Raw genomic sequence first — 26,114 nt, forward strand, 5'->3', positions numbered from 1 at the left:
ACAGAAACAGACTTTGGCCTAGGCTGTTATGTATTGATACAAAATGCACTCAGGTGGGCATCCCTGGTTCCTGCAGTTGGGCACAGGCCATAATACTGACCAACCATTTTGCCTTGAAATGGCTTACGCTGTGAAAATTTGAGATGAAAACATCATTCTTGAGTCAGTGAAACTCTCATGTTTATTCCACCATTGAAAAGGAATGTTTAATGTTTTTGGCATTTGAGAGAAAAGAATGGCTTTATGATTAAGGCGCTGAAATGCTTCTCAGCATTTATTTTCATATCTTCTGCTGATTTCCTGTGTGATTTTGGGTAAGTCAGTCATTCCTCTTGGAATCTCACTTCCTTATCCGCAAACAAGGCTGAGAAAAAAAATCTTTCCCATCCTCAGCCTGCCTTACATAATTTTTCAAGCTACATGACTCTGAACGGACAAAATCCTTATCTCCAAAAGCCACATTAACTTCAGTGGTCTTCTGCCATGGACTCTCTTGAAGGTCTTCTCCCAAGTCTTGTTTTTGCTGCAAACCAGAACTGAATAGGGGGGTGAAGCTGAAAAAGCTTACAAACAAGTTGTTCAGCTGTTCTGTTCTGGGAGATAAAGGAGCCTGTAGACAAAGAGGGATGTGCTTTTCTCTATGTGTGTGCCAAACCATGGGGCTTCAGTCCTCACTGGTGGGGAAAAAAAGCCTTGAAGAAAAGGATTAAAGCAGTAGTACCATGGCAGGGACCTCCTTTTCTTGACCATCCTGTCAGTATATACAAGCACTGCTGAAGTTTTGCTGGTCTGCTACAGTGAGTTTTGCATGCTCCTCATTGGCCTTTGAGCCATTGCTAGAGAGAAGTGGCAGTGATGAAGGGGGCACTTCGGGATGGTTATATTGCATGGAGAAGTCTAACCTGATGAACTTTGGTGGCTGTCAGTCTTTACAGCTTCACAGATGCTCCATGCAAAGTCTGTGAACTCCTTTTCCTGCCTTTAAAAGCCTGAACTGTAATAATTGCATGTGAAGAAAAATTCTGAAAACACTGTAGTTATGTTGGTCAGAAACATCAGCCACAAAGCGGCATCAAGTGAGGAAATTATAATGAGGACAGCTTCTTAGTCCAAATGTTTATCTCAGTAGTGTACAAATGAAAGGGAGACAGCTGCCCAATTAATTCATTCTTCAGTAGTTATATTTTCATGTTCTTTGCAAGTTACACAGAAATTGACTGATGGTTCAAATTAATGTCTGCTGTAATTCACATGGCTTCCATGGAGTTATGCAGTGGACTAATATAGCCTGATTTTTTTGTAACAGAACAGGACCTCAATGGAACATAAGGGAACCAGAGGGCCTCAACCTTCTCATTTCTGCCCACATGTAAAGTGCAATAGCAACAGGCTCAATGTGCCCAAGCAGTGGCATACATTAAAACAGTGGTGCTACAATAATATACCATGAACTCCATCTGTGCAAGAATGCACTCTCTTGTTAGCTTGCTAGAGAAAAGCACTTCAGTGAATTATTTTTCACCTTTTCATAATTTCCTGCCTAATTATAATGAAAGTCAAATTCAAACCATTCCCACCCCCTACTTTTCTAACACAAACCTTATCTTGAACTCTCCATAATTAATGTTAAAACAATAGAAGACCTAATTTTGCTAGCAGCAGTAGGCTAGGCATTATCTAATGCGCAGTAAAACAAGTGTCAGAGAGGGAGGAAAGGTAATAGCTGAACTGGATTGAATCTGCAGAATGTTCTTCCCTCTTTCAGAGAAAAGCAGATGAATGACTGAGGACCTTATTCAACCACTGAGCACAGTGATCTCTAGCCACAGCTACGTGGGCCATAAGGGGGAAAAAGAGGAAGGATAGGGGAGAGATACTGCAGTTCTTTAACTTAGATTATGCTGAATTTTGGGAACGAACCTGCAGCACATTCTTAGGACAGCTTACAGAAAGAAGCAACTGCCTGCAGTTGTTAACACAGTGGTTTATGCAGAAGGTCTGAAAACAAAAGCAGTGCTTGTAATTAGCGAGTTCTGCAGCTGCATCACCATTAAAGTATGCGATCAAGAATGTAATGTACATAAAGTGGAGCTAATCTTATTTCTCCATTTATCATATTTTTGAGTGCCTATCACTGCATTACCTGAGAGCTTTATTTGTCATCACTCGCTCAGAAATTAGCTCATTCTAGGAGTCCAAACTCAGTAAGCAGTGAAAACGTTCTCATTTATATGATGGATTTACTTTTGGTGCCAGTTGGTTTATTACACAATTCATTTTGAACTGGATCGTATTTTTTAAGTGATTTGTTTTTTTCTTTAGTGCTGCTGAGGGGTTTGAGATTGACAGCACCGGAGGGTTAACTGCTCTGCTCACCCCAGCACAGGGCCAGCTCGGGGCTGCAGCAGGCAGCTGTGCAGCTAGAAAGCTTTTCAAGTGCGGGTGTTTAATTGGGTGAATCCACCTCCGTGCCCAAGCAGTGCTTTTAATCTCACCTGATTAGTGCCACTGGGTCAGTATCATCAACTCCATGAAATCAGCTGGTAGCAACCTGAAGTCACTGTTGACTTTGTTTCATCTATCTTTGACAGCTGGGAGGCGGTGGACTCTGCGGTCCATCACAAATCCTGAAATAATGACTCCCCCTGATGCTTGGCCCAACCATGATGCTTATGGCAGCAATGTGTTCCTTGGCCAATCACAAGGATGATTTAGGAGGTGAGGATCCCGCCCTGGATTTAGGTGTTTGCTTTACTTCCCTGCATTACTCCAGCCCTGCTCTGTGAAGTTACTGGTCTGTAGCACTAGTGCCACAGGGATGACTAGAATACGTCTATCTCAGAAGAATTTATTGGCAAGAAACCTGTTGGAGACTGTGGATTGTCTTATTTTATACCTGTGGACAGGTTTACCTAAGTTAGGGAAATAACTGAGTATCACTGAGCTGCTTGAAATGCATTAAACTTGTAATTAGAGCTGCTGGTTTCTAGTTATTCTGCCAGAAAACAGCCTCTTTGCCCCCAAATAAAATTCATCTCTATGAGTCACAAGAGAGAGACAGGAGAACATGGCAGATCTCTCAGCAATATGTCAGCTGTTGAATTAAGGATTTTGCTTTTTGTCAAAATATCAGAGGTTCTGACATTTAGGTCACCAGTTCTGCTAATTAGTTTCCTATCCGGACAAAGCACGATCAGAAAAGAATAGCACAGCCACTTACTGAATATTAACAGATTTCTCTTAAAACACACTTGTAAGACAGCAACAGGTTGAAGTCTATAGTGTTCTATGAATGTGCCAAGCTAAAACATTGGGTTGAGAATCATATTTGCACACAAAACAGCTCCATGTATAGCAATAAGGATGACAGCGAGGCAGTGTACGAGATCACATATTGAAGAATTAATATTCTGTACACAGTACACATTGTACACAGTTTATAGCAAAATATATGTGTGTGTCTTCCTGAAGCTATTTTTAAACACAGTCTTCAAAGCCAGCTTGAGAAAACAGTGTTTAGTCTGGGAGAGGATCCGTTAAGAACAGACCATGCCGACATGTGCAATTACACAGATTTCGGCAGAGATGCTTATGGTGTCTTCCAAGAGACCAGCTGCTGCTTCAGAGGAAGAAAACAATTCTATGGCGTAGCATTTGGCTGCTCTGAGAGCAGAAATGCAAAGGGCATGGATCCCAGTCCTGGGAAACAATCATTAGCCTGAACTGCAATATTGCTCAGGATCAACTCTGAATATTTTATACTAAGAGATGCACAGAGTAAACAGCTCAACAGAAGCAAATGTAGCGATGAGAAACTGTTGTTGAGAGAAAATTGACAAATATCTGGAGGCTTTTTCTCCAAGTTCTGTAGGAAATTAACCTTGCTTTATAAACTTTGATGCGGTGGGGCCATTTGAATATTTTAATTGAGGCTGTGTGAACCTCATGGATTCTCAGGCACTTACACCTCTTGAACTGTCATTCTGGCTGGGCAAATTAACTCAGATTTCCATTGTCATCATAACTGGGGCCAAAACGTGCTTCCAGCTAATGTCTGTGTGAAAGGCACTGAGGTGACAGAGGTGTTCCAGAGGGCAGAGTCTGCTCCATGTGAATGCGACAACAGCCATTAGCTGTTAGCAAAGGGATGAGGAAAAAGTCCTTATCTCCACCCTCTTTGCAGAGGCCATAGTTGAGAGAAGATGGACTGGGCAGCAAATGATGCTTTCTGGACAGCAGAGCCTCCCATTTTAGCTAAGCAACAATTTTTTGAGCATGGAGGTGCTGTGTAGCAGCAAGATGGGCATATGATGCTGAATCTTCCAACCCTCCCAACAGGCTTTATTTGCAGAGAGCTTTGTGCTGAGGCAGCAACCACTACTCTCTGCTACCAGACCTTTGCATCCATCCCTCCCCCTGGTTCTGTGGGCCTCAATTGCGTGTTAGAATGTAACTTGAGGGTTTGCTTTGGGGTTTAATTGCTCCACGCCCACATTTCAGTGACTCCAAGATGCACTCCATTGAGCTACTTAACAGCAGAGGTTGGGGATGATGAGCCTGACACACGTTTTGAAGTGCAGTTAATTCATTTGACATGAAAAGCACCTACCACTGACAGCAACCAGCTCCCCTCCTCTGCTGTGGGAGAAGGCAGTTTTGTTCTTGCTCTATTTTTAATAAGCATTTTTACATTCTTACTGTACAGAACTGGAAACCAGAATGAGAACTATGTTGCCTCCATTGAAACAGCAGCAGGATGAGAAATATATTTAGCTCGATGGTTGCATCAGGATTGGGGTGCATCTGTGATCGAGAGGGGAATTGGGAAAATCCAGCCAGAAAGGATGGTAGCTAAATAGTGGATTAGTGAGTTAGACAAGGATGAAGGAACAAAAAGAAATTAGCAGTGGTATTTTCTATTTACATGAAGTACAGGGAATGGAAGTGCTTGCTGGGGTGTGGCTTTGTCCTCCTCCAGTTCTGCTGTGTGCTGTAATTGCAAGTGCCCGCCAGGTTCCATTGGAGCAGTGCTGAGCGGTCCCTAAGTGGCAGGATTTAACCATTTGTTCTGTGTTGTGGATGCTTAAGGTCTGATTTATACAAATGTCACTGGACTGAAACAGAAGAGGAATAAAACTGTAACGCACGTAATTCACTCCCACATCAGAGATCTGTTTCCATTGCTAGAGGTCAGCAGTTACCTTTGTGTGTTGGGATCACAGCACAAGCATCTCTAGATCTTTAAAGTTTACATCTGTTCAATGGGAAATACCAACTTAATCCATTACCTCTACAGTTTTCCAAATGGGGAGAAGCCAGAGCATACAAGCATGTTCTGGCCAGCGAACGACTAACTGTGCAAAGGCAGCAAAGGCAGACAGATCTGTGCTGGAAATAAAGATGTATGCATCCCTGTATATAAAATCTGTGTTACGTATACAGTACAGACTGCATAATGATTATTGCTCCTGTTCTATTTTTGCTGTGGTAATTATTGTGCAAATGGTCCCATTTGCAGTGAGTAACAACTGCTGCCATCCAGTCCTGTGTTAAGTCCTCCCTTAAACGTGAGTGCAGATCAGAAATCTGTCATGAGCCAGAAAAAGGGATGTACTGTAATCAATGAAAGACTGCTGAGCAGAGATGCATGAACTCCTTGAAGTGCCAAGAATGGGCTGTTAAATACACATATCCTTCATTGAAGAAGATCTGAGCACTCCTTTGAGTTGCATGCATTTATTATTTGTGGAGTATTGACGACGTACTCAGCTCTGTATAAAAAGCAGTGCAGATGCTGTGCCTATCCTACAGATCTCACAGCTGAATGAGAGCTGCACAGGGCTTGCTACAATATAGACGTTCTGGGAGGTAATCCTTTATTGAGTTACTTGTACAAATACCCAGAGCAGCTTAGCAGTGAGGAGGGAATGGCATTGCCCAGGGAACAGAGAACAGAGATTGCCCAGCAGGACTGCCAGCGAGGGGGAGTGCTGTGCTGGAGCTGCACTGGCAGAAATGATAAGTTCCTAGCAGGAAGCACGATCTCCTATTTATATGCTGTATTTATTTGCGCTTTTCCGATTCCTGCTCCTACGATTACTGCCTGGATTTAATTTACAGCCCCTCCCCAGTGACTCTTTGGTTTCCTCCTGAAAAAATAAGGGAAAATCCTTAAGACATGCAGTCCTTCCTTAGGTCTCTTACACTCACCATTATCTGCTGCAGAGCAAAATTAATGCACACCCTTCCTTATTGTTTTCCTTCTTAATTCATTTCTTTCTATAGAGGCTCAGCAAGGACCAATTTTCCAAGCGAGTTTTTAATCGCCTGAGCCCAGCGTGATTACTGTCCTCCAATCTAGTTGCCATTTGATGCAATCAGCATTTCAGAATACAGTGATTTTTTTTCCCCCCCAACATGAATGCTGTATGGCCAACTGATGACACTTGGCTTCAAAGAAACATAAAATCTCAACAGTGCTGCGTGAAAGAAAATAACCTGGTTGTGAGGACTCCCCTGGCCGAATGCGTGAAAATAATATGAAAGAGTTTCTTTCCAGAAATGGTGTAATATGGAGCACAAAGAAATGCATGATTCCAGTACTGAGGGTGGGGAAGCAGGGAGGGATGGGCGGAGAAGCTGGGAATGCAGGGTGCTCAAAGGTTTCTCACTGCTGGAATGCTTTGAAGGGGCCTTCCAGCAGTCCACGTTGCCAGGGGAGATTTTTTTTCCATTTCTTTTTGTGCCACCCCACAAATCTATGATTCTATGATTCTATGAAATCAAAAATTTCAATATGCCAGTACTGGAAAACTGGAGACCTGAGGAGCTCCTGTCATGCAGAAGCTGCAGCCTTCTGGATTTTCCCAACCTGCAGCGAGTTTAGCGTGAAAGATTATCAGCGTAAAATAAGATAATCCTTCCTTGGGCTAAAGTGCTTACTGTTGTGCTTTTCAGCACATTCTGTACGTTATAAATGCCAAGGCTACATTTGCAAAATTAGCGAGTGGTGATCAGGACCAGAGCGCCACAGGCAGGGGCAAAGTAACACAGAAGCAAATAAGGATGGGGAGGGGATATCAGCTGCGTTTTCCTTGCAGCGGATGCCCAGAGCTGGGTGTCTCCTTGCAGCCCCTTCAGCTGAGTCCTGAATGACCGCATTTACCCTGAGATTGGGAAGATCCATCCAGCAGCCTCACTGTGGAGATGCTGGGAGGCTTCTCCTGGGTGCACTTTGTAGAACAAAGCCAATGCCTGCAACCTATGCATCCTTCCCACTGTTCTCTGCAATGCAATGTGATTCCAACTATTTAGGTTACAGCTTGTTTGTTTTTTTACAGTGTTGTTGGTGAGTATGGTTGTCTAAAGTCTAGTAGACAGCCATTTGCTGGGACCTTCTGTTCTTTGCAAACTTGACAATGTGGCTTGTTTAATCGCCTTATGTTATTATTGATATTTTCATCTTCTCTAACTAATTTTTGCCGAGGAAAAATGTATTATTGCCAACTCTGATCTCCTTAATTCTGGTAAGAAAATGCCTCCAGCTTCATCCCATTTGAAGGAGACACAGATGGTTTTGTATACGATCGTGACTCTTTAGAGAAGGCTGCTGGCATTGTGTGAGTGTCTGTGGGGTCAGGACAGGAAGGGATCCTATTTAGTGAGACTGGAAAAGAGCTGGAAAGGTGTCTGCCATTGCCTGTGTTTCAAATAACTGTTTCTCTGTCACTGGGAGTTCAGAAAGAGCTGCAGCAGGAAAAAGCCGGAGGTACCTGAAAGCGAAGGTGATTCTAAATAAAGAAAGATAGGATGTGACTGAAAGGTAAAAAGAAAACTAAAGGAAAGAAATACAACACATACAGAAAAGCAGGGGTGGAAGCAGAGTAGCTCAGCCCTTCCATCCCTCCTGGCTCAGGGTTGGACACTGGTGCACACTGTGCTGCAGCTGCTGTGCTCATGCTTTCTGGAAGGCAGAGGGGATGCCCAGCTGTTGTCCACTGAATTATTTTGTTCTGGTTTTGGCTTAGGAATGCTTGGTCAGTACCTTTCAGTGCCATAAAGTGTGTGAGATGTGAGCTGCAGAGTGCAGGCATGTTTGCTTGTCAGCATGCCATTGAGCAGCACAGGTGTGTGTGATGGACATAGATGGAAGTGGTGTGGGCTGCAGATTGAGGAGGCAGCGTACAGCTGCACAAGAATGGTCCTTAATGCTGAGTCAATAAGCACAAACACCTGCACTGAACATGAGTTCACTAAAATCCACCGACCTGCTGCAGACACAGTCCATGTTAGGTAACAAGGAAGGCTGCAAAGTGTAGAAAAGCAAACATCTTACTACCACAGAAAAAGTGCTCTTTCACATTAAATCGATAGGACTACATCTCTGACCTGCATAAAACATGAGACCTTAATAGAGTCATTGCAGTAAACAGAATCTAATAGTTTTGGTAGCTACAAGTTGACTTCAGAGATGCCTGCTGCAAGAGAATGCCCTGCTATCAAGGTGAGATTACTGGCAGGCAGGAATAATTTCCTTCAAAGTCATGCTCTCTCTCTCGCTGAAAGTTTGAAGTCAAGCAGTAGTTTTGAAGAGAACATGAGCTTCTTAAAGACATTTAAGAGCAAAATAATTTACAAAGCCTTCAGTGCTGTGCTCATAACTATAAAACCACAGGACAGCACTGGTTACCTTGCGTAGGGCATGCCAGGGATACAGTATTAGCTGCACAGGATTTGTGTTCTGTTTAGGCAGAAATGTGACAGCCACAGCACTGGGTTCTTTGTCACTATTTAATTTTGTCTCTCTGTTTAATGCAAGCAGGGAAGAAAGTGTCTTCAGAGCACAATAGCACAAAAGAAAAATTATGCATTAAGTAGAAAAATGAAATCAGTATTTCATATTAATTTGTAACTTGTTCTTTTTTGGTAGCTATAGCAAGCTAGGAGAAGAAAGAAAGATAACCTAGGATTTCATGGGAAAGTAGTTTCTGTGTTTGTGCACAGAATACTTTGCATCTGATTGCTCCTATGTGGTCGTTCATCTGGTAGAGCTATGATATCCCTCTGAGTAAGCCTGTTTTGGATTGTCAGTGTGAGTAACATTTGCACAGAATCGATGCTAACTTTAACTACTTTTGGTAGCAGCCAATGCAAACAGTTCAGCTTGGGCTAACAGATCTGAGTCAGTGATACATGTAAGACATGGACAGATGTAATACATTTTTCCCAAAACCCAGGTGAGCTAATACACAGCTTGCTCAGGTGTATTTGCCAGAGCTGTGAACCTGCTGTGCATTTGGATTACCTGGCTGATTTATTTCCATTTTGGTTTTCAGGTCTCTCTTGTTCCAGGGTTTTTTTAACCTAGACTTTCCCTGCCTCTTTCTTGAGATTTTTAATGTAGCTCCATTCAAACTTAATTTAGAAGTTTTTTTGGTGTTTGTTTGTTTGTTTCCAGCTCTTTTATGCTTTCATAGAATCACAGAATGGCCTGGGTTGGTAGGGCCCTTAAAGATCAGTTCCAACATCAGAGGAATCCTCTGTCCAAAGAAAGGCCAGAATGAAAGGGCACCTCTAGAGATGAAGTCTCACTATAAGGAAATGACAGCTACTTCTCTTGGAATCTTTGCAAAGGGCAAAGATATATACATATATATATATATACATATATACATAGAAGATATTTTATTGATATTCAGCCACCAAATTTACCATCTATGTGCCTGTTTGCCTCAGTGTTGGAGTGACCTGCAGCTCCAACCTCACTTGTCACTGCATGGGGAGTGGCAACACATCTGCAGACATGCACAAGGGGATGCCATCTAAGGATGATGGGCTCTACATGGCAGAGGCACTATACGAGCCCATAATTGCTGAGTCCCATGCCAGAGGGTTCTAAGGAGAAAGTGATAGTATCATTATTAAAGAAATGCATGTGGGTCAAAGCAAGTAACTGCTCCCAGTTTGCTCATGCTTTGCTTATACCACTGGTTGAGTATACTTTCCTCTTAATTCCATAATGTACCTTTAGGCTAGGAAAGAGAAATCACAGCATTTAGTAGAAGCACCAACTCAGTGGATGTCTTCTGTGATTCCAAGGTTTAGGATGCATTTTTATGTTGTAGATAGCTTTTACATATACTTGTCTCGTGATTAAGATAATTAGTCTAAAGAAAAAACATTTCTTCGTGTTCCTGTGCTTTTACATTCTTTGACTGCAGCCTGTTTTTCTGTATCTATGCAGCCCTAGGGGGAGATGCTAAAAAACAACCCAAAAGAGGAAAAATCCAAAAGTATAACAGAAAACTAACAGCAATACTCTGCGGTTAGTCATTTATCTTTCATGCATGAGTTGGAATGGCTGTTTTGGCCCAGATTTGACAGGGGAGCTCGAGAGCTTTGCAGATCTATCTTGGCATTTAGATAGAGTTCATGAAGGCACAACAGCTGTAAATGGCAGAAAGATTGACAGAAAAAAAACATTCATTTGTAGCTGGATTTTAACAGGGTCTTAGATTGGTGAGCAAGAAGTTCAGTCCACCCAGGTCATGTGGGCTTAGAGCCATGGAGGAGTCAGGTAGCTCAACACTGATCCTCCTGACAATTCATTAAATCAAAGTCAATAGCAAACTATGGATTTTGATACATCATTGTTCCTGAAGAGCTCTGTGGAAGAAGGGTAGATTTTGTGTCATCCTAAACGTAGGTGTTCTGACATTTGTTCTCACTGTCATTAGCAAGTTTGTAAGATTCTTTTCCAAAGAGAAAACTCCATGTCCTCTTATGCATTTTGCAGATCCTGATAGTCCTTAGGTCTGCAGCCCCTTCTACGGCCTTTGTGCTGTCGTTGTTTTGTCTTGGAGATTTGGAAATTCTGGGCCAACACCACAGCAATCCTCAGGATTCCTCTTCTGGTCAGTGGTTTCAATAAGCTGTGTTCCCTCACTGGTGAAAAGGATTGTGTGGGGGAGATGCCATCCTTGACTATGCCATGCCCCTTAACTCTGTCCCTTGCCCTTGGAAGATACTTAAACTTCAGTGAAAAGACCAAACAACAGATGGAGATGGTGGGAGATTGCAGTGACCCTTCTTAGCCTTGTAGAGAGTTTAGTTAGAGAGCTTGTAAATCAAAAGACATTTTCATCTTTGGTACAACAGATTCTTTTTCTATCAGTGCAGTGGACAAACATCAGTATGACAGGCATTTGCACCAGGCATGTTGTTTCTCTGCTCTGTTCAAGGTAGCTGAGATGTGTCGCCTTCCCCCTTGTTGGAGTGTGGATTTATTGATGCAATCAAAGTCAGACAACAGGCAGCAACAGAACACGCTTCACCTGAGTGCTCTCCCCAAACAGGGCTGCTCCTGCTTTTAAGCCCTGCAGGATTTGTCCTGTTCCACTCCCTGCACTGGAGGGACAATTCCCTCCTCTGCTGTTGCAGCTGGAGAACATAAAAGCAGCTGCTGCTGTGATCAGATTGTCATGCTTTTAACTCATGGGCTGTGTGTAACCCCTCTGTGATTCAGAAGCATTGCAACTGCTGTCCCTGTGTGGGTGGCAAGAGGTGAGCTGTGCCCTGAGGCCCCTTCTGGTTTGCTTCCTCTGATCCCTCTGCATGTGAGTTTTCCTTGTTCCTCATTTCTTGGGCTTCTCCTCCTGCTCCGGCAAGGAACCTCAGCCAGGAGTGGGAGGGATAGCGGGGCTATAAGGCAGCAGGTTATGTAAGGATCTCTTTGCAAGAGACTCCAGCTGACTGAGGTGCAGTTTATGTATGTCTGATGTAGTAATTCCTTTGAATTTTTATGCAGAATTTAAGTTTCTAATTTAAGGTTGTGTCACGACTGAACCATGCCATCTTTAGCCCAGTCCTAGAGTCTTGTTTACATACCAAAGCAAGCAAATCTGGCACTTTGCACTAAGGAGTTAAGCTCAGTCTCACAATTGTGTCATTCTGACATTAAAGAGAGATGAAATATTTTCTTCGAAAAAATCTGCTCTGTCACTCAGTCACCTCCTGACAATTTCAAGAGCCTTGAGACTGCACTTGAATGGAAACCTAGCTGCATTTTTGATACACCGAGACTCTGTTCTTTCTAGTGCACTCACCCTGAAGGACCTCCCTGTGTTTCCTTCAGTGTCTGTCCGAGAGCTCTCCCTGCAAAGCTCCATCTGCAGGAGCACAGCTCAGCAGTGTGCATCGCACAGCCACACCAGCACAGGAACTGGGACTCAAAGGGCAGGTGCTGTGTTGCTGGAATACCCTGGGATGTGTGATCCAGCAATGTCTAGAGGCTGTTGGGAGTATTTGTACGTGTGAGGATCTTGCCCATCTTTGTCTGTACAGCTCTAAATTTGGTTCTCTGAACAATACCCAGCTGTATCCCTTGGCTTTTTCCACTTACTGCATAGGGATCTCTCTCTCTTAATGCTGAATTTCTCTGTCAACTTGTATTAAATGTATAAAGCATTCTGGTAAGAGGGTAAATATATATACCTATGTGACCAGAGAAGGAAGACAATTTCTTAGCACTTGGCATTCTCTCTGGATAATTATATTGAAGCACTTGGCTGAGTGAAAGTGGTTTAAGGGCTGTTTTTGTTGGCCATGTTTGCTTTCTAAATGTCCCCTTTTCCTTATTTTTCCTAATTAATGAATTATTTGTTGCTCAGAAACTAAAAGCTAGCAGGGAAGACTTATGAATGTAGATGCACTAAAATCTAGGCATAGGACCAAAGCTTCCTTTGCAAAATAGAAGTGTACTGCTGTGTATTTAAAAACTCCTCCTGGATTTTTTTTTCTTGTTCTCAAGTGATTCCTTATGCTAAAAATGGTGTCTCCTTTCCTGACTGGTACAAGATTAAAGGCTGTATTGGTGTGGCCAACATTCATGATGGAACACATCAGTTAAATACTACACTAAGCCTGCAAGCTTTGTTACTCTTTTGGTCTGATGGTCTTGTGGCTTTATGGTGCTGTTGTAGTTGCAATATATTCAAATCCCATTCCAAGGGAAGGGGTGCAGGTGTCCTTCAGATGCAGAAGCAAGCATATATTCTCCTTTTCCCTATGGAATAATCCAGCACAAAGACGTGGCATGCAGTCCTGGCCCTGCTCTGAAGTCCTTCTTTTCCACTGTGCAGTGGGAGGGCTGGGTGCCCGTGTCCTACACCAGGGCTCAACACACTGAGTGTCCTGCAGCTTTCTGCATGCTGTGTTGTAGCACCTATGAAGCACTTGTGAGAGATGGGGAAATGAGGAGGTGACCTGCGTTTGCCAGGAGTGAGAAGAAAGCAGCAGGCACAATAAGCTTCAGCAATTACAGCTGACCTGCAGGTTTTTTTTTTTCTTTTTAATAACACGTTCTTTAGAAACCTTTATTTTCCCTCTTAAAATTTCATTGGGAAAATTGAAGGATATGCAACATATGAAATTGAATGAATACGCATGTAATTGTTTCTTTTTCTTTTAATTTCATGGAGCCTTAGATCTTAAATTTCAGTCACAGGGATTAGAGCCATGAATCTGAACAATAAGTTTACTTAGTACACAGAAGATTACTTTTTAAGCCCATTATTTAACAAAGGACTTCAGTGCAACTGGAGTATGCTGTATCTGCCTAAATATTCTCCCCTCTCACTTTTCTCAACAATGTGTAAATTACTGTCAGCCTATAACCCCATTTGTGTAATTCAAGAGAAGGGAAAAAAAAAGAAAGAAAAAAAGAAACAACTGAGGAAAAGAGCAGTTTATTGTTCAAACACATGTGTTAGTTTCATCCAATGACCAGTTTCTACAGTACAGGTTCAGCGTTCGAAATCAGAATTGGTGCAAGAAAGAGCTGGCACCATATTGCTGGGGTTTCACCAGGTAAACAGATCTTAATCCCTCCTGGGACACCGGCTGATGAATATGAAGCACATGGATGTTTACTTAAACTACCAAGTGTTGGTAATGCTTAATCTGCAGACATTTAAGGATCAAACACTTAAGCTAAAGACACCTCATACAAGTATGTGCTTAGAATTTGTGCTGGTTAGAGATGCTTTATCTCAGTGCAAAGAATGAAGATGTCTGTCTAGAGATAAGCATGGCTGGCTGAGAAGGCTGCTAGCCCAGGAGCAGCACTGCTTCGAGTGACAAGCAGAAGCCAAGCTGACTTGTGTACCAGACTGCCTAAGCAACAGAAACTCCGGGAGGAAGGATGAGAACCACTTGCATAGCAAGTGGGAAAGGTATCAAGCATCATTTCTTCATATGCAGGGGAGCTGACAACCCTGGTGGACCAACCACCAGGTCCTGCAAGCAAAGATGTTCCAAAGATATCATCTTAATCTGGCCACTGATCTCACCTAATGAAGATGATCTCTTCATTTGTAATCTGTACAAAGTGGTGCTGAATCACTGGGAAGAGCAGAAATGGTTGTGTTTAATTCTGAGAGAATTCCTCAGATTTTTGTAGGAAAAAAAGCAGATAAAAGCTCAGCTGATTAGTAAAGGGTCTTTGCACATGGAGCAGAAATCATGTTGGCAGGAACCATGTACTGCTATTAGCTGCCCCAAACCACTTCCAGCATTCACTCTGCAGAATCAGTGAGAACAAAATGCCAGAGTGTCTGCCCATCCTTGCAGCTGCACAGCCACTGTGAATGCACAGCGGTTATTACTGAGCCTGAATTATGTCAGGCCGAGGAGCAAACTGGAGCCTGAAAGCACATCCACCTTCTCTGGTCCTCCTCTTTTAACCTGTGCACCCAACAAACTTATCATCTCTAGCAGGAACGCCCCTGCATGGCATGCTGGAAAGTGAATGAGAGCAGCTGCTCTGCACCTGGGACTCAAATCTTGGCAGATCTCATGTGTTGTTTAATAATTTTGCATAGATCAACAGTTTTTGAATAGTACACACTTCATTCAGTACAGCAGGTTTTTAAATTCTCATTGTACATTTATGGATCATTGCACCTTTTCTAAGCCACAGCAATTGTCTCTATTGTCAAACCCAAATGTTAATGTCTTCCATGCTGTCCTTCCCTCTAGTTCAGTGCATTTCAATGGGGGTTAAAAGGTAAAAGCACTCCAAAACTTCAAATAGGCACTGACATCATTAGAAGCTACACTTAGTCCCATCTCCCTCCTCCTGCTTCTCCTCATCAGTAAACAGTGACATCTAGAGAGAAATGAAGCTTCTTTAATAAGACAACAGAGTGTCACTAATTCTGTTGTGCTAATTGCTGCTGAGCTTGTATTGAAATGATCTCACGTTGTCCATGTAGAGCTCTGTGCAGCCGTGTGACTGATCATCCCTCCAGAAGCCTATGGCACACACCATCACGTTTCTGTGGTCTGTTGCTCATGCAGCTCTTCCATTTGCCATGCAGCTTTCCAAACCTTCAGTTCCATGGACAGAGGATCTTCCTTTCATTCTAGCTTCCAGCTGCCCGTCGCTACACTTCAGAGCATAAATTACAGTTTGTATTTTGTACCAGTGTCAATAAGTAGTCTTCAGAATGGGCCCAATCTGGCAAATTGAGTTATGGATGTTACTGTCTGCATCTGACATCCAAAGATGTAGAACATGGGAAATCTCTCAGGCCCGTCTTGACCCGTGGAAGCTGGTAGATGGGAGAAACTTCCATTGTAATGATATTTCTAAGTATAGCTATTGGAGTGCACTGAATCATGCTGTTTGTGTATCGTTTATATGTGACATTATTACTCACTGCTAAGATGAAAAGCAAACACATACACCGCATTGGGGAATACTTGATTTGAACTCTTGCTTTTGTTTCTAAGTAGGAAACAAACTTCAGAACATATCTCGAGGGATTCTCACGGCCAACCCTTGTATCTGAAACTACGGCAGCTATTCCAGAGAACAGTATTTGGAGAACTGATTTGCCAATAAAAACAATTTCATGTGAAGAGGCTGTTTCAAAAATGACACTTCCAAGACTACTCTGCACGTGTCTAAAATTAAAAGGGAATAAAACTTCTGCTTTCGTTAGTTCCAGTGTCAGCACCGTGTCCTTTGCCTCCCTGCACTCTGTCTATTCTCAATCTACCATTTGCCTCCAATTGCTTGGAGACAGTATCTGTAGACCCCACTGCACACCATGAGCTGGGACACAGGGAAGCAGAACTATTTTCAGAATCAACTGCACAGAGAAATGCCTGTGGTCGAATTGCGTGCTTTGTCAGAAGCCTCGCAGTGCATCCAATGCTTTGTTAACACAATGGACAACCTTTTATTTTACTGTGCTTTAATTAATGTGTCGTGACATAAAGTACGACTGCAGCCAAAACAAGAAGTCTGACATTTTCTAGGCTGACTACTATCAAGCAGAACTATGAGTTTAAATAAAAACAGCTTTGCTGAGCTGAAAAAGGCTTGGGAAAACACTTTGTTTCTCTGTCTCCAGACATAAAGTCATAAGCCCTATCTTCCCACCCTGTTGTTGGCTGAGGGAAGACTCCAGCAATGCAAAGAGTGGAGCCAGGGAGGCACTGTGCTCACCAACAGAGGAGGAGGACATTAGACTCACTGCCCCTTGTGCTTGTTTCTCATACAGGAAATCAAATTCTTCAGGCTTATGGAGAAATAAAAATCGCAGCATAAGGGCTAGGAGTAGCAAGCAAGTCCTTCCTAATGGGCTAACAAGACAACACCAAGAACAGCATAGCAGAAAAGGGGAAAAGAAGGCATTCAAGGAATATCACAAAATTAGCATTTTAAGATTATTAGGTGAGCTATAGCAAGTTGGGCTTTGCTGTCCAAAAATGGAACAGTTGCTCACTGGTTAATGAACACAAGGATTTGGGCTGGATTTCTGTCACATCTGTCTCTCGGTCTCCCTATGCAATGAATGACCTGCAAGCTGAGGAGGAAGTGCAAGATTTTCATCAAAACCTTGATGGAAAGCCATAAAAATTAACCACACAGCAAGCTGATTTGTTTTCCTGTCATTTCCCATCCCCTCTGTTTCACCTGTTCTCCCAAAGAGTGTGTAAACCTGCGCTGACCCTTACAGGGAATGCTTTCCCAATTACTCTTTGGATTGCCAGCGCTTGATGAGGCTGTGAGAGGCAGCGCAGGGCAAACGGTGCTTCTCACAATTACTTGTGGGGATTGCAGCCAACCACCTGCTTCAAAGCCCAGAGAGGTTAATTGCAGCCCTCTGTCTCCTGTCCTGCCCCTGTACTTGTACAGCACAGATGTAAAGATGTACACTTACCTCTTGGTCTGGATATATGTGAATGGATGGCTCTGTCTCGATGCAATCTGTGAAATGTGTAAGCCAAGCCTGATGATACTTTTACAGCTACAATTAAAGTCCATCTTTCTGTTCCCCAGTTCAGAGCCTTGCCTGCTTGCTGACAAAAATCCAAGGACCTTTTAAGCCAGTACAAAGAGTAATCTAAAATATTAGCCGCCGTCTTGTCAGGTATTAGTTATTCCCTCGATCAGGCCTTGATGTTTATCCCTCCCTCTTTGGGTTTTCTTAATTATTTCTGCCTTGTTTTAATTCTCAGAAAACTCCCTAGATGTGGGCTTTATGATTTAGAATCTCAACTGCTCATTCAATTAATGGGCTTGATTAACGTGCTTAAACTTCCCAGAGACACTTGTGACACATTATGAGGGGGAAACGAGGATTCTGAGTATGCTCCATCTCATTTGTGATACTCCTGAGACTGGAATCCATTAGGAGCTCTCTTATCAGATAGATAGAGTTTATTTTTCATATTTAAATTTCTTTTTTTTTTTTTAATTCTTGTATTTATTCAGCATTGGTGTGGAAGGATTATTCTTTCTGAGAGTGACTTAGGTTCCTGTGCTCCTTTCCTTGTAACTTGGTTTACTTTGCAAAAAAATGATTCAAGTTTGGGTATGTTGATTAGAATCTGACAAGCTGACATGCAAATGGCATAAGTGGAGGTGCAGCTCTTCTGCTGTGTGTGTGAGTATCATATATGGAGAGAAAACCATCACATAGTGAGCTTTCCTAACAAGGCTGTAGGATATTAAGATATTCTGTGCTTCTTTGAACTGCACGTAACCGGAATCTAGACCCTCCTTCAGCCAGTATCTCTTCGTATCTTTGCCTATTGACACAGTGCACAATACTGGTGGTAGGTGGATGGTTGGACTAAATGATCTGAGAGGTCTTTTCCAGCCTTAATGATGCTGTGTTTCTATACCGGAGCCTCAGTACAATGCAATACAGAACAGTCCTGATGGGAGAACGGAGCCCATTTCAGTGACAGACCCACCTCGTGTGACCCACGGCTCTGCTTCAAAGCAGAGTGAAGATGTGTAATGAATACACGTACATAGGCGTGTTATATACATGTATATGCATGAATATGCATATATATAAACTCAATATGTTAATCTAAATGTATGCATGGTCTAAAAGTGTACGTATACACAAGTAAGAATATAAAAAACGTGCCTTATCAAGAAGTTCCATCCTTCCTGGATGCAAGTCAAATGCAACGCTATGCCAGAATCCTTATATAATTTCATATAATGACACACAGCAATTATGAATACATTTTGCTAAAACAATTACAGAGTTCTAAAAATTAATGCTTCTGCTGCACTTCTGCTCACAAGCCATACGGGGAGCTTCTGTCTTTCAGTATTACAGTGCTCAAGGAAAAAGAAAAGGATTCTATTTTATGGTTCTGAGTCAGTCTTTTTCTTACTAACATATGGCCCCATTTTTCCAGGTTCTTTAAGCAAGTTGTAAACGTAAACTTTGATGCATATGGAGTTTGATTCATGAAGAGTTTAATTTGCCTAGTATAAAAGATTCACGTAGGTTATATAACATCATTAAATTATTTTTGTAGTTTGAGTAGGCTCCATTGAGGAAGGCAAAACTGTTTCCCTGGCGTCCATTTATCACTGTTTGCTCCTAATTAGAAAACTGAAAATACAATATGCATGATTCGCATTATCTGCGCTGTCTTTGGACTGATGCATTGTTCCTTGTGCTTCCTTAGGAACTTTTATTCATTCCTCAATTAATTTTTTTTTTTTTTTTTTTTTAAGGTTTCTGACAGATGTGACTCCATCTTCGTTAATGGCAAGGAAATGAAAAGCAAAGTGGATACTATTGTTAACTTCACTTATGAGCATTTTACCACCCAATTAGAAGTGACGGTCTGGGTTCCACGGCTGCCGCTGCAGATAGAGATCTCTGACACAGAGCTCAGCCAGATCAAAGGCTGGAGGATACCCGTCACCTCCAATAAGAGGTATGCTTACAGCACGAGCACCATCCTGAGCCTCTGGTTTTAGAACGCTTCGAATTTTTAGTGTTTCTCAGAATCTCAACTCTCCTGTTTGAAATGAGATCTATGCTCCATCTTTGCCTTCATTACAGTGCCCAACAATGATGCGAGTAGGCTGCATTTTACCCTGACCTGTATAGTTAAAAAGTCAGTAGCTCTGCTTAGAGCAGTAATCAATTCCACGCAATCTCAGGAAATTTTACCACAAACTCCAATGTGCAAATCTGACACAAAGAACCTGGACCTCTTGCAGCCCCATATACAAAAGTTTTTGTGTGTGTGATGTTCAGCACTACCAGTGCTGGTTTCTGCGTATGTGGCTGAATAAAAGAAGGCAAGGGAGGAGTCAGGCATTCACTGAGAACACACAGCACTTGGATGTTGCACAAGTGCATGTCAGGCTATGCTCTGCAGGACTCAACCTGGGCACGGCTCAGGGGACAGCTTACACCAGAAACCAAAGGGCACCACACAGGTCCAGAGGACATGCACATCTCAGTGTGGCATACAGCAATAGCCATTCATCATGAACTCAGCAGGCTACCATAGCATTTAGAGAGGGAAATGTGAGCCTTGGGAAGGAAAATCCAGATATTTTGTGGCTGTTTGATTTTAAGAACAGTCAGAGTTTCTGATTTTGCTTTCCTGTATTCATTAAATACTTGAGTAATGTGCTGGTTTCACCATCGTGTTGGGAGGCTGCTGTTCAGCCCATTCCTCTGTAGTGTGAGGCATCATTTTATGCAAAATACTTAAATTTCATAAAAATTGAGAGACTTTGAAGCTTGGAAAAAGCATATCTCTGTATTTTTCCTTAGCATAACTTGGTATTTCCAAATCCTAGAGCAGCAGCAAAAGTACACTTTACACAGTACATTTTCTGTCGTTTTGTTTTGTTGCTCTGGATTATGTGCTAGACACCTTTTTATAAATGAGTGTATGGTAACTGTGGAGTCCCAGCCTGAAGCACTGATTGAGCACCTGGGGAAAGGTGCCAGTCAGCCCTGGGTACACAGCTGAAGGCAGTTCAGCTATTTGATAGGAAGGGGTGGAGCCCAGCTGCCCCTCTCTTAGACCCCATTTAAGGGCCGACTGCTACTGGGGAAGGATCTCTGGTTGGAGATCCCTTCCTTGTGGAGTCTTTTCTGTGAGCTTAGATCTTCAGAGACAGGTGAGCATCTTTCCTTTTCCTTTGTAACACCATTCTATTCACATTAGTTCTTTCGCTGTTACGCTGCTGTATCGCCCTTCCACTGTGTTGACCTTTCTGATTGTAGCAATGAATAATATTTAATATTAACAAATTCAGAGCAGAATAATGGCTTCTTAACAGTGATTTCTAAGACCTGCTTTGACCATATTTCAGGTCTCTGCACACTCTCACTGTCCCATACAGTTTTGCACCGTAGCAGGTTAGGTACAGTAACTAAAAAACAGCATGCTTGTGAAGGCAAAACCAAAACTGACTCAAAGGCAAAATTTCTGTACTATCAGCAGTCTCACAGAGAGGCAGATGGAACAGCTTGGGAACATGTGAAATCATGCAGGTGGCAAAGAGGTACAAGAAGGATCAACAGGGCTCTGAATGATTATCCAACCCTTGTACAGCAGACTTGGGTGAAGCACCACTTAACAGATCTGAATTAGGCAAAAGCAACAACAACAAACAAAACCCACGCCATTATAGAAGGCTATCTTCATACAAATAGTTTCTACCAGGACTCACACAGATTAAAAACAATGATGACAATAAACACATGTGGATTTTAAGTTCTATTCTCTTATCCTTCCTTACTGAAAATATCCATTCTCATAGAACACTCATTTGGACAACTTGCTAGATTAATAACTTCCAGGAATGCTACTATATTGGTGGATTTCAGGAGAAGTTGAAAAATGGTACAGGGCACCAAAGCATGACACCAAATCACATTTATAACACAGTGGGAAAGCAGTACCAGGAGTCCTAAACACTGTGGCAGTTCTAACTAAAGCACTCGGTTTGCCCAGGAGAACATCTCAGCTACTGAAGAGCCTTACAGAGCCTGGGCAGACTGCAGCAGAGGAGAGTTATCTAACACTTTATGAGAGCATAAAACTCAGGGTAATATAGAAAACCTACAAGAAACTCAGGTAATGAGCTCAGAAGAAAGAGACTGCCATTCCTCTTGGCTATGTGGATGTTTTTTCCAGCTATAACAGAAGAATACACAATGAGGATCTGCTGCAGAAGAAATGTGTGCTTGCTTCAGCGATAAAGGCAAAGTTGCTGTTTGTGGAAGGAGGAGATGTGCTAGGCAGTGAATGAACACACGCCAGCTGCTTACAGTCTCACTTAACTTACCTCCTGCATGCAGTGTGCCTGATACTGTAACACCTCCTTAGGCACAACTCCTACCAAAGCCAGTGGGGATTTCGCTGAGTAAATGGCTGCAGGATGAGGCTGTTGGTGTTTATTGCAGGAGTAAACTTCCAGCAGAAAGCTCAGCAAGTTAGACTTTCAACTGTGGTTAACAGTCGTGGACATTCTGACTTTAAATCCATTATACAGATTGCTGGAAATTTACCCCCCGGTGCCTAGTTCTGATTTATTTGGCCAGCTGAAATAAAGACGTGGTCTGAGAGCCTGCTCTGTTTGCAAGCTGGCAAGCTGTGGAAGTGTGCTGCTGCTCACATTGCATCTGAACTGCTGGCATGGCTCTGGCAGGCGTTTGCCATCAAGGGTGGGAGTAGGGACTTTCTTGTACCATTCCCCAGAACTGCAGCTGGTAAGTTTATGACACTGCATGTCAGCAATCCGTGCACTTATGAGCTGGAAATAATGTACCCCTTATTTTATGGAATGTTCATTTGTTTTCTTTTTGTTTTTTTAAACTTTGTGGGGATATTATAAATCAACAAGCAGCCCAGGACTAGCATCAGTTTTGCTCAGTCTGCTATTTACTTTGTACCTAAGGATTTTACATTTCTTTTATTTTTAGATCTGGCTGGATTTTTACCTGAGATTTAATGGCTTTTCTTCTGTTGTTTTTTGGATTTTTCTCTTTGATTTTCAACCTACCTTATTCCTCCATCTCTTTCATAAGTGCTTTCTTCCCTAATGCTCTGAGGGAGGAAGAGCAGATGGAAGTGAGCTACGTGGGTGTGGTGAAGGGTCCTTGATCCAGCATGGGCTTACAGAAATGCTCCTCCTTGTAATGGGCTGCAGAGAAGCTCACAGTTGTAGCAAACAGAAGGTGTATGTTTAAATTAAAGTCAAATATTGGAGTGGAGGAGAGGTCCAGCCAGTCTCTGCCAGTCTAACAAGGACATTTACTTTGATTCCTCATGCATCTGAAAAATAATTATCCTCTTCTGAAGCTCCTGCACTAGTTCTATGCCCAGTACATTTACATGTGATGAATGGCTCTAAGTTGTGTTAATAGGAACTGCACGGCTAAAGCCTCACAGAACAAGCTCAAAATTTAATCTAAGTACATATCTGCAACTGGAATAGCACTCTGTTTTTGTGAGGCTCCCAGGGAAACAGACATCACACAGCAGGACTCCAGCATATGCTTCAGTGTCAGGCACATGGTGTGTTGGACTTGTACCAGCATCTGGTCACTGAGCAGGAGCTAATAAAGCCTTTACTCGATCATGGTGACTTATATCACATACACCTCTACGACCTACTTAAGCCAGATATGGCAATGCTTGTGAGTGGCACCCTGTTGAACATATGGTTAATTTGGCAGTGAGTCTACTTCAGTCTGGTCTCATTCTGGAGACAAACTCAGGGAAGTCAGCTGGAGTTAAACAAAGGGAAAAGAAGTGCTGAACTAGACCTTGTGAGCGTTGTCACCTGGAAAGGAAGCCATCTTTTTAATGAGAATCAAGTGAGACTGGATTCAAACCATTTCACTTGTGAGTGGTAACATCTGCGCAAAGCCTGAACATTATAGATCCACACCTTCCATTAACTGAGTTTAAAGCTATGGAGATAAGGCCACGGTGGCTTTTGTTCACAGGCAGGCTGCATTTTCAGGATTTGCAGAGGGATCGGTGAAATTGTTTCTCTTCTTGAGCTCTGAGTGGAGCTATGTACAACTTCTGCCATCTTCCACTAAATCACCTTCTGGTGGCTTGAGTTTTGTATTGAAATGGATTTTTTTTTTCCAGCTGGGAGTGTTGCACATGGTTTTGAAATACGTGTCTCTTCACAATGGATATTTCCAATTCAAGACCAGCAAAACTGATCTCGTTGGGGTTTTTTTAAGCAGAGAATTAGCATCTGGCCCAAGAACTTGATGCCTGGTTTGAGAGTGGTGCAAATTAAAAGGGACATACTTAAACTGCTTGAAGGCCGTGTCTGGAATATGGAGCTGACAGATCACTGATTAGATCAGTGCTAGCAGGCACCCTCACTACAGGGCTGCTGCTTTCACTCAGCTCTCTGGCAAAGGCTTTTCTGTGTGAAATGTAAATGAAATGTAATTCTGGCAACCTTGCTTCGCTCCAGAAAATTAAAAATAATAATAATAATAAAGAAGTCTTCCAAACAAGGTTGAAAAGCCGCACAAAATTGGATAATAAGGATTCTGAGCAAGTTCCAGAGCTAACCTCAGAGATGACCAAGGGGAAAGAAAAGCAAAATATGCAGCCATAGCTCATATTCATGAGGACACGTCTTAGAAAGAAAATGAGCTCACTGCTTAAGGAGGGAAGGATTTTAATCCTGCTGAAAACACTGGAACAAGAAATTTAAGACTCTAAAGGGAACGATGTGATTCAGTAGATTTCAAACATTTTGTTGGGTCTGTGGAGACAGAACACTCAAATGCTCTTATAAACTGAATCAGGGATTTGTGGCTTTGAAGTGGAAATGGATATCATTTATTTAAATAAAAAAAAAGAACCTGAGTCAGTACCTGGTAAAGCAGAACTGCAAAGCATGTACTGAAAATTCAAACACCTCTATTTTTCCTTTGCACTGACATATGAATGTGTCTTGCCCAGTCCATGACTTAAGGATGCTCTTCCACTGTTCCACATTTGCATGCAGTAGAAGCCAAGAACTTCTAAGGTGAAATGTACAGATATTAAGAGTTATAAATATTACTGAAGGGGAAACAGAGCCCTTACCTTTGTCTGTGTCAGGTAACACACAGAAATACATGGGCTTGAATCATCTTTTGGTAGCACTGGCTGCCCAGAAAATCTGCCCTTTCACCATGCTCCTTAACTCCTGGTCATGCTGCCCACAATGGGTTGCTCAAATTTGTCTGAAATGTATTTCCTCCTAAGCAGTCTACTAGTCTCAAGTTTTAGAGAGTGAAATTAAAAGTAAATCAGTACCAAAGAAATGTGAATAGCAGAAACGCTTTGGATCTGACTGAGCAAAACATCTGGTGGTATAAAGGTGAGGAGAAAACAGAGTGGTGTAAGAAAAATGAGTCATTGTGGATGTTGAACATGTGAACAGTTCTCTCCACATCACAGCATGGTGGTGCTGTGATGTCTTTTCCCATAAGAATATTGGTTCCCAGTGATTCTGCAGCTTTTTTCCCCCAAATCTGGCAAGTACTTCTCACCTGAATGGCCCCTGCACATTCTTCTCTGGTTCTGCACAGGTATTAATAGCACTGTCAAAAAGCAGGGTTAAAGCTCCACATCCTGGGGGCTTGGTTTTCCCAAAGCCTGTGATTATTCAGAGCTGGGTTACAGTTTAGGTGAGCTAAAGAGCATTAGAATACAGGAATAGTTTGGAAGTGGGAACCTGAAGGAGTTTGTGAACTCTTTTACAACACTATAAAGCCAAAATACATCCAAATAGGTCAGGAAAACTCTATCAGCGTCCCTTTTCTGCCTCTGTGGCTGTTTTGCTGACTAGCTGTGTCAGCTCATGGTCCAGTTTGAAACTTAGGCTGGGAAAGAGAGAACAACTGAAAATTTCCCTTGGCTGCTCAGCTGATCTCCTTTCTTTGTGCAATGTAAATCCTATCTTAAGATCCTCTTTTGTTATAAAAATCCATCGGTGCTTCATTCAGTGACTAATGATGAACACTGCTGTTTTGCACACATAAAACCAAAAGGGCTGTACCAAATGCTGCTTATTTCAGGCTGAATATATACGTACATCCACCTAACAAAATGATGCATTGAGAATATATTTCTAGTGAATGAGATTCTGTAACACCAGGACTTTATAGCATTTTGAAGAGCACAAGGGCTTCTCTTAGATACATTTTCAGCTTACAGTTTGCCAACTTTGTCATAAAACAATTTATAACAAAAGCAATTCTGTTTTATAATAGTTTTTCATAGCTGGTATTTCAAAAAGGAAGATAAAGGACCACAGTAAACACAAAACTACTTCCCAAAATACTGTGAAAAATAAGAGGCTTACCCAGTATTTCACATCCTTGCTATAAAGTCGCTTCAGCTCCAATAAACAAGCAAAAGAGAAAGGCAAAATATTTCTGAACAATAAATTCCACAGTGTGAGGGCATAACGAGTAAAAATTTGACCACCTAGGACTTAATGCCTGACTTGCAATAGATAAGGAAAATCCATGTGTTTCCCTCAAGGAATGAATAACAACAAAGAATTTATGGGAAACTAAGTTTTAAACTAGAGAAAACTGTGAGATGTAACCAGCCCTAACACCGTGTACAAATCACTGATAAAAGGCTTATGCAAAACTGTGATATTGGCAGAAATTATATTTTGCATAGGGGACAAGGTAGAAAACTTTAATAGGAGTGTATGTAACGCTGTACCTATTCCTGAGGGTGAATCTCACCAGTCTGGGATGATGTTTGTAGAGCACCAT

At 42.2% G+C, this 26,114-nt stretch overlaps 1 protein-coding gene across 2 annotated transcripts in view; it reads left to right on the forward strand.

The window, feature by feature from the left end:
• The window catches only part of TMEM132B (transmembrane protein 132B), a 182,796-nt gene that overhangs the window by 149,920 nt on the left and 6,762 nt on the right, over positions 1-26,114 (forward strand). For both annotated transcript variants that reach the window (XM_048963875.1, XM_048963874.1), the window contains exon 6: positions 19,058-19,263. In XM_048963875.1, the coding sequence (XP_048819832.1) occupies positions 19,058-19,263 (206 nt within the window). The remainder of the gene's footprint in view (positions 1-19,057; positions 19,264-26,114) is intronic.

Source organism: Lagopus muta, chromosome 17 (assembly GCF_023343835.1).
Source record: "Lagopus muta isolate bLagMut1 chromosome 17, bLagMut1 primary, whole genome shotgun sequence".
In the NCBI taxonomy this organism is placed as follows: Eukaryota; Metazoa; Chordata; class Aves; order Galliformes; family Phasianidae; genus Lagopus; species Lagopus muta.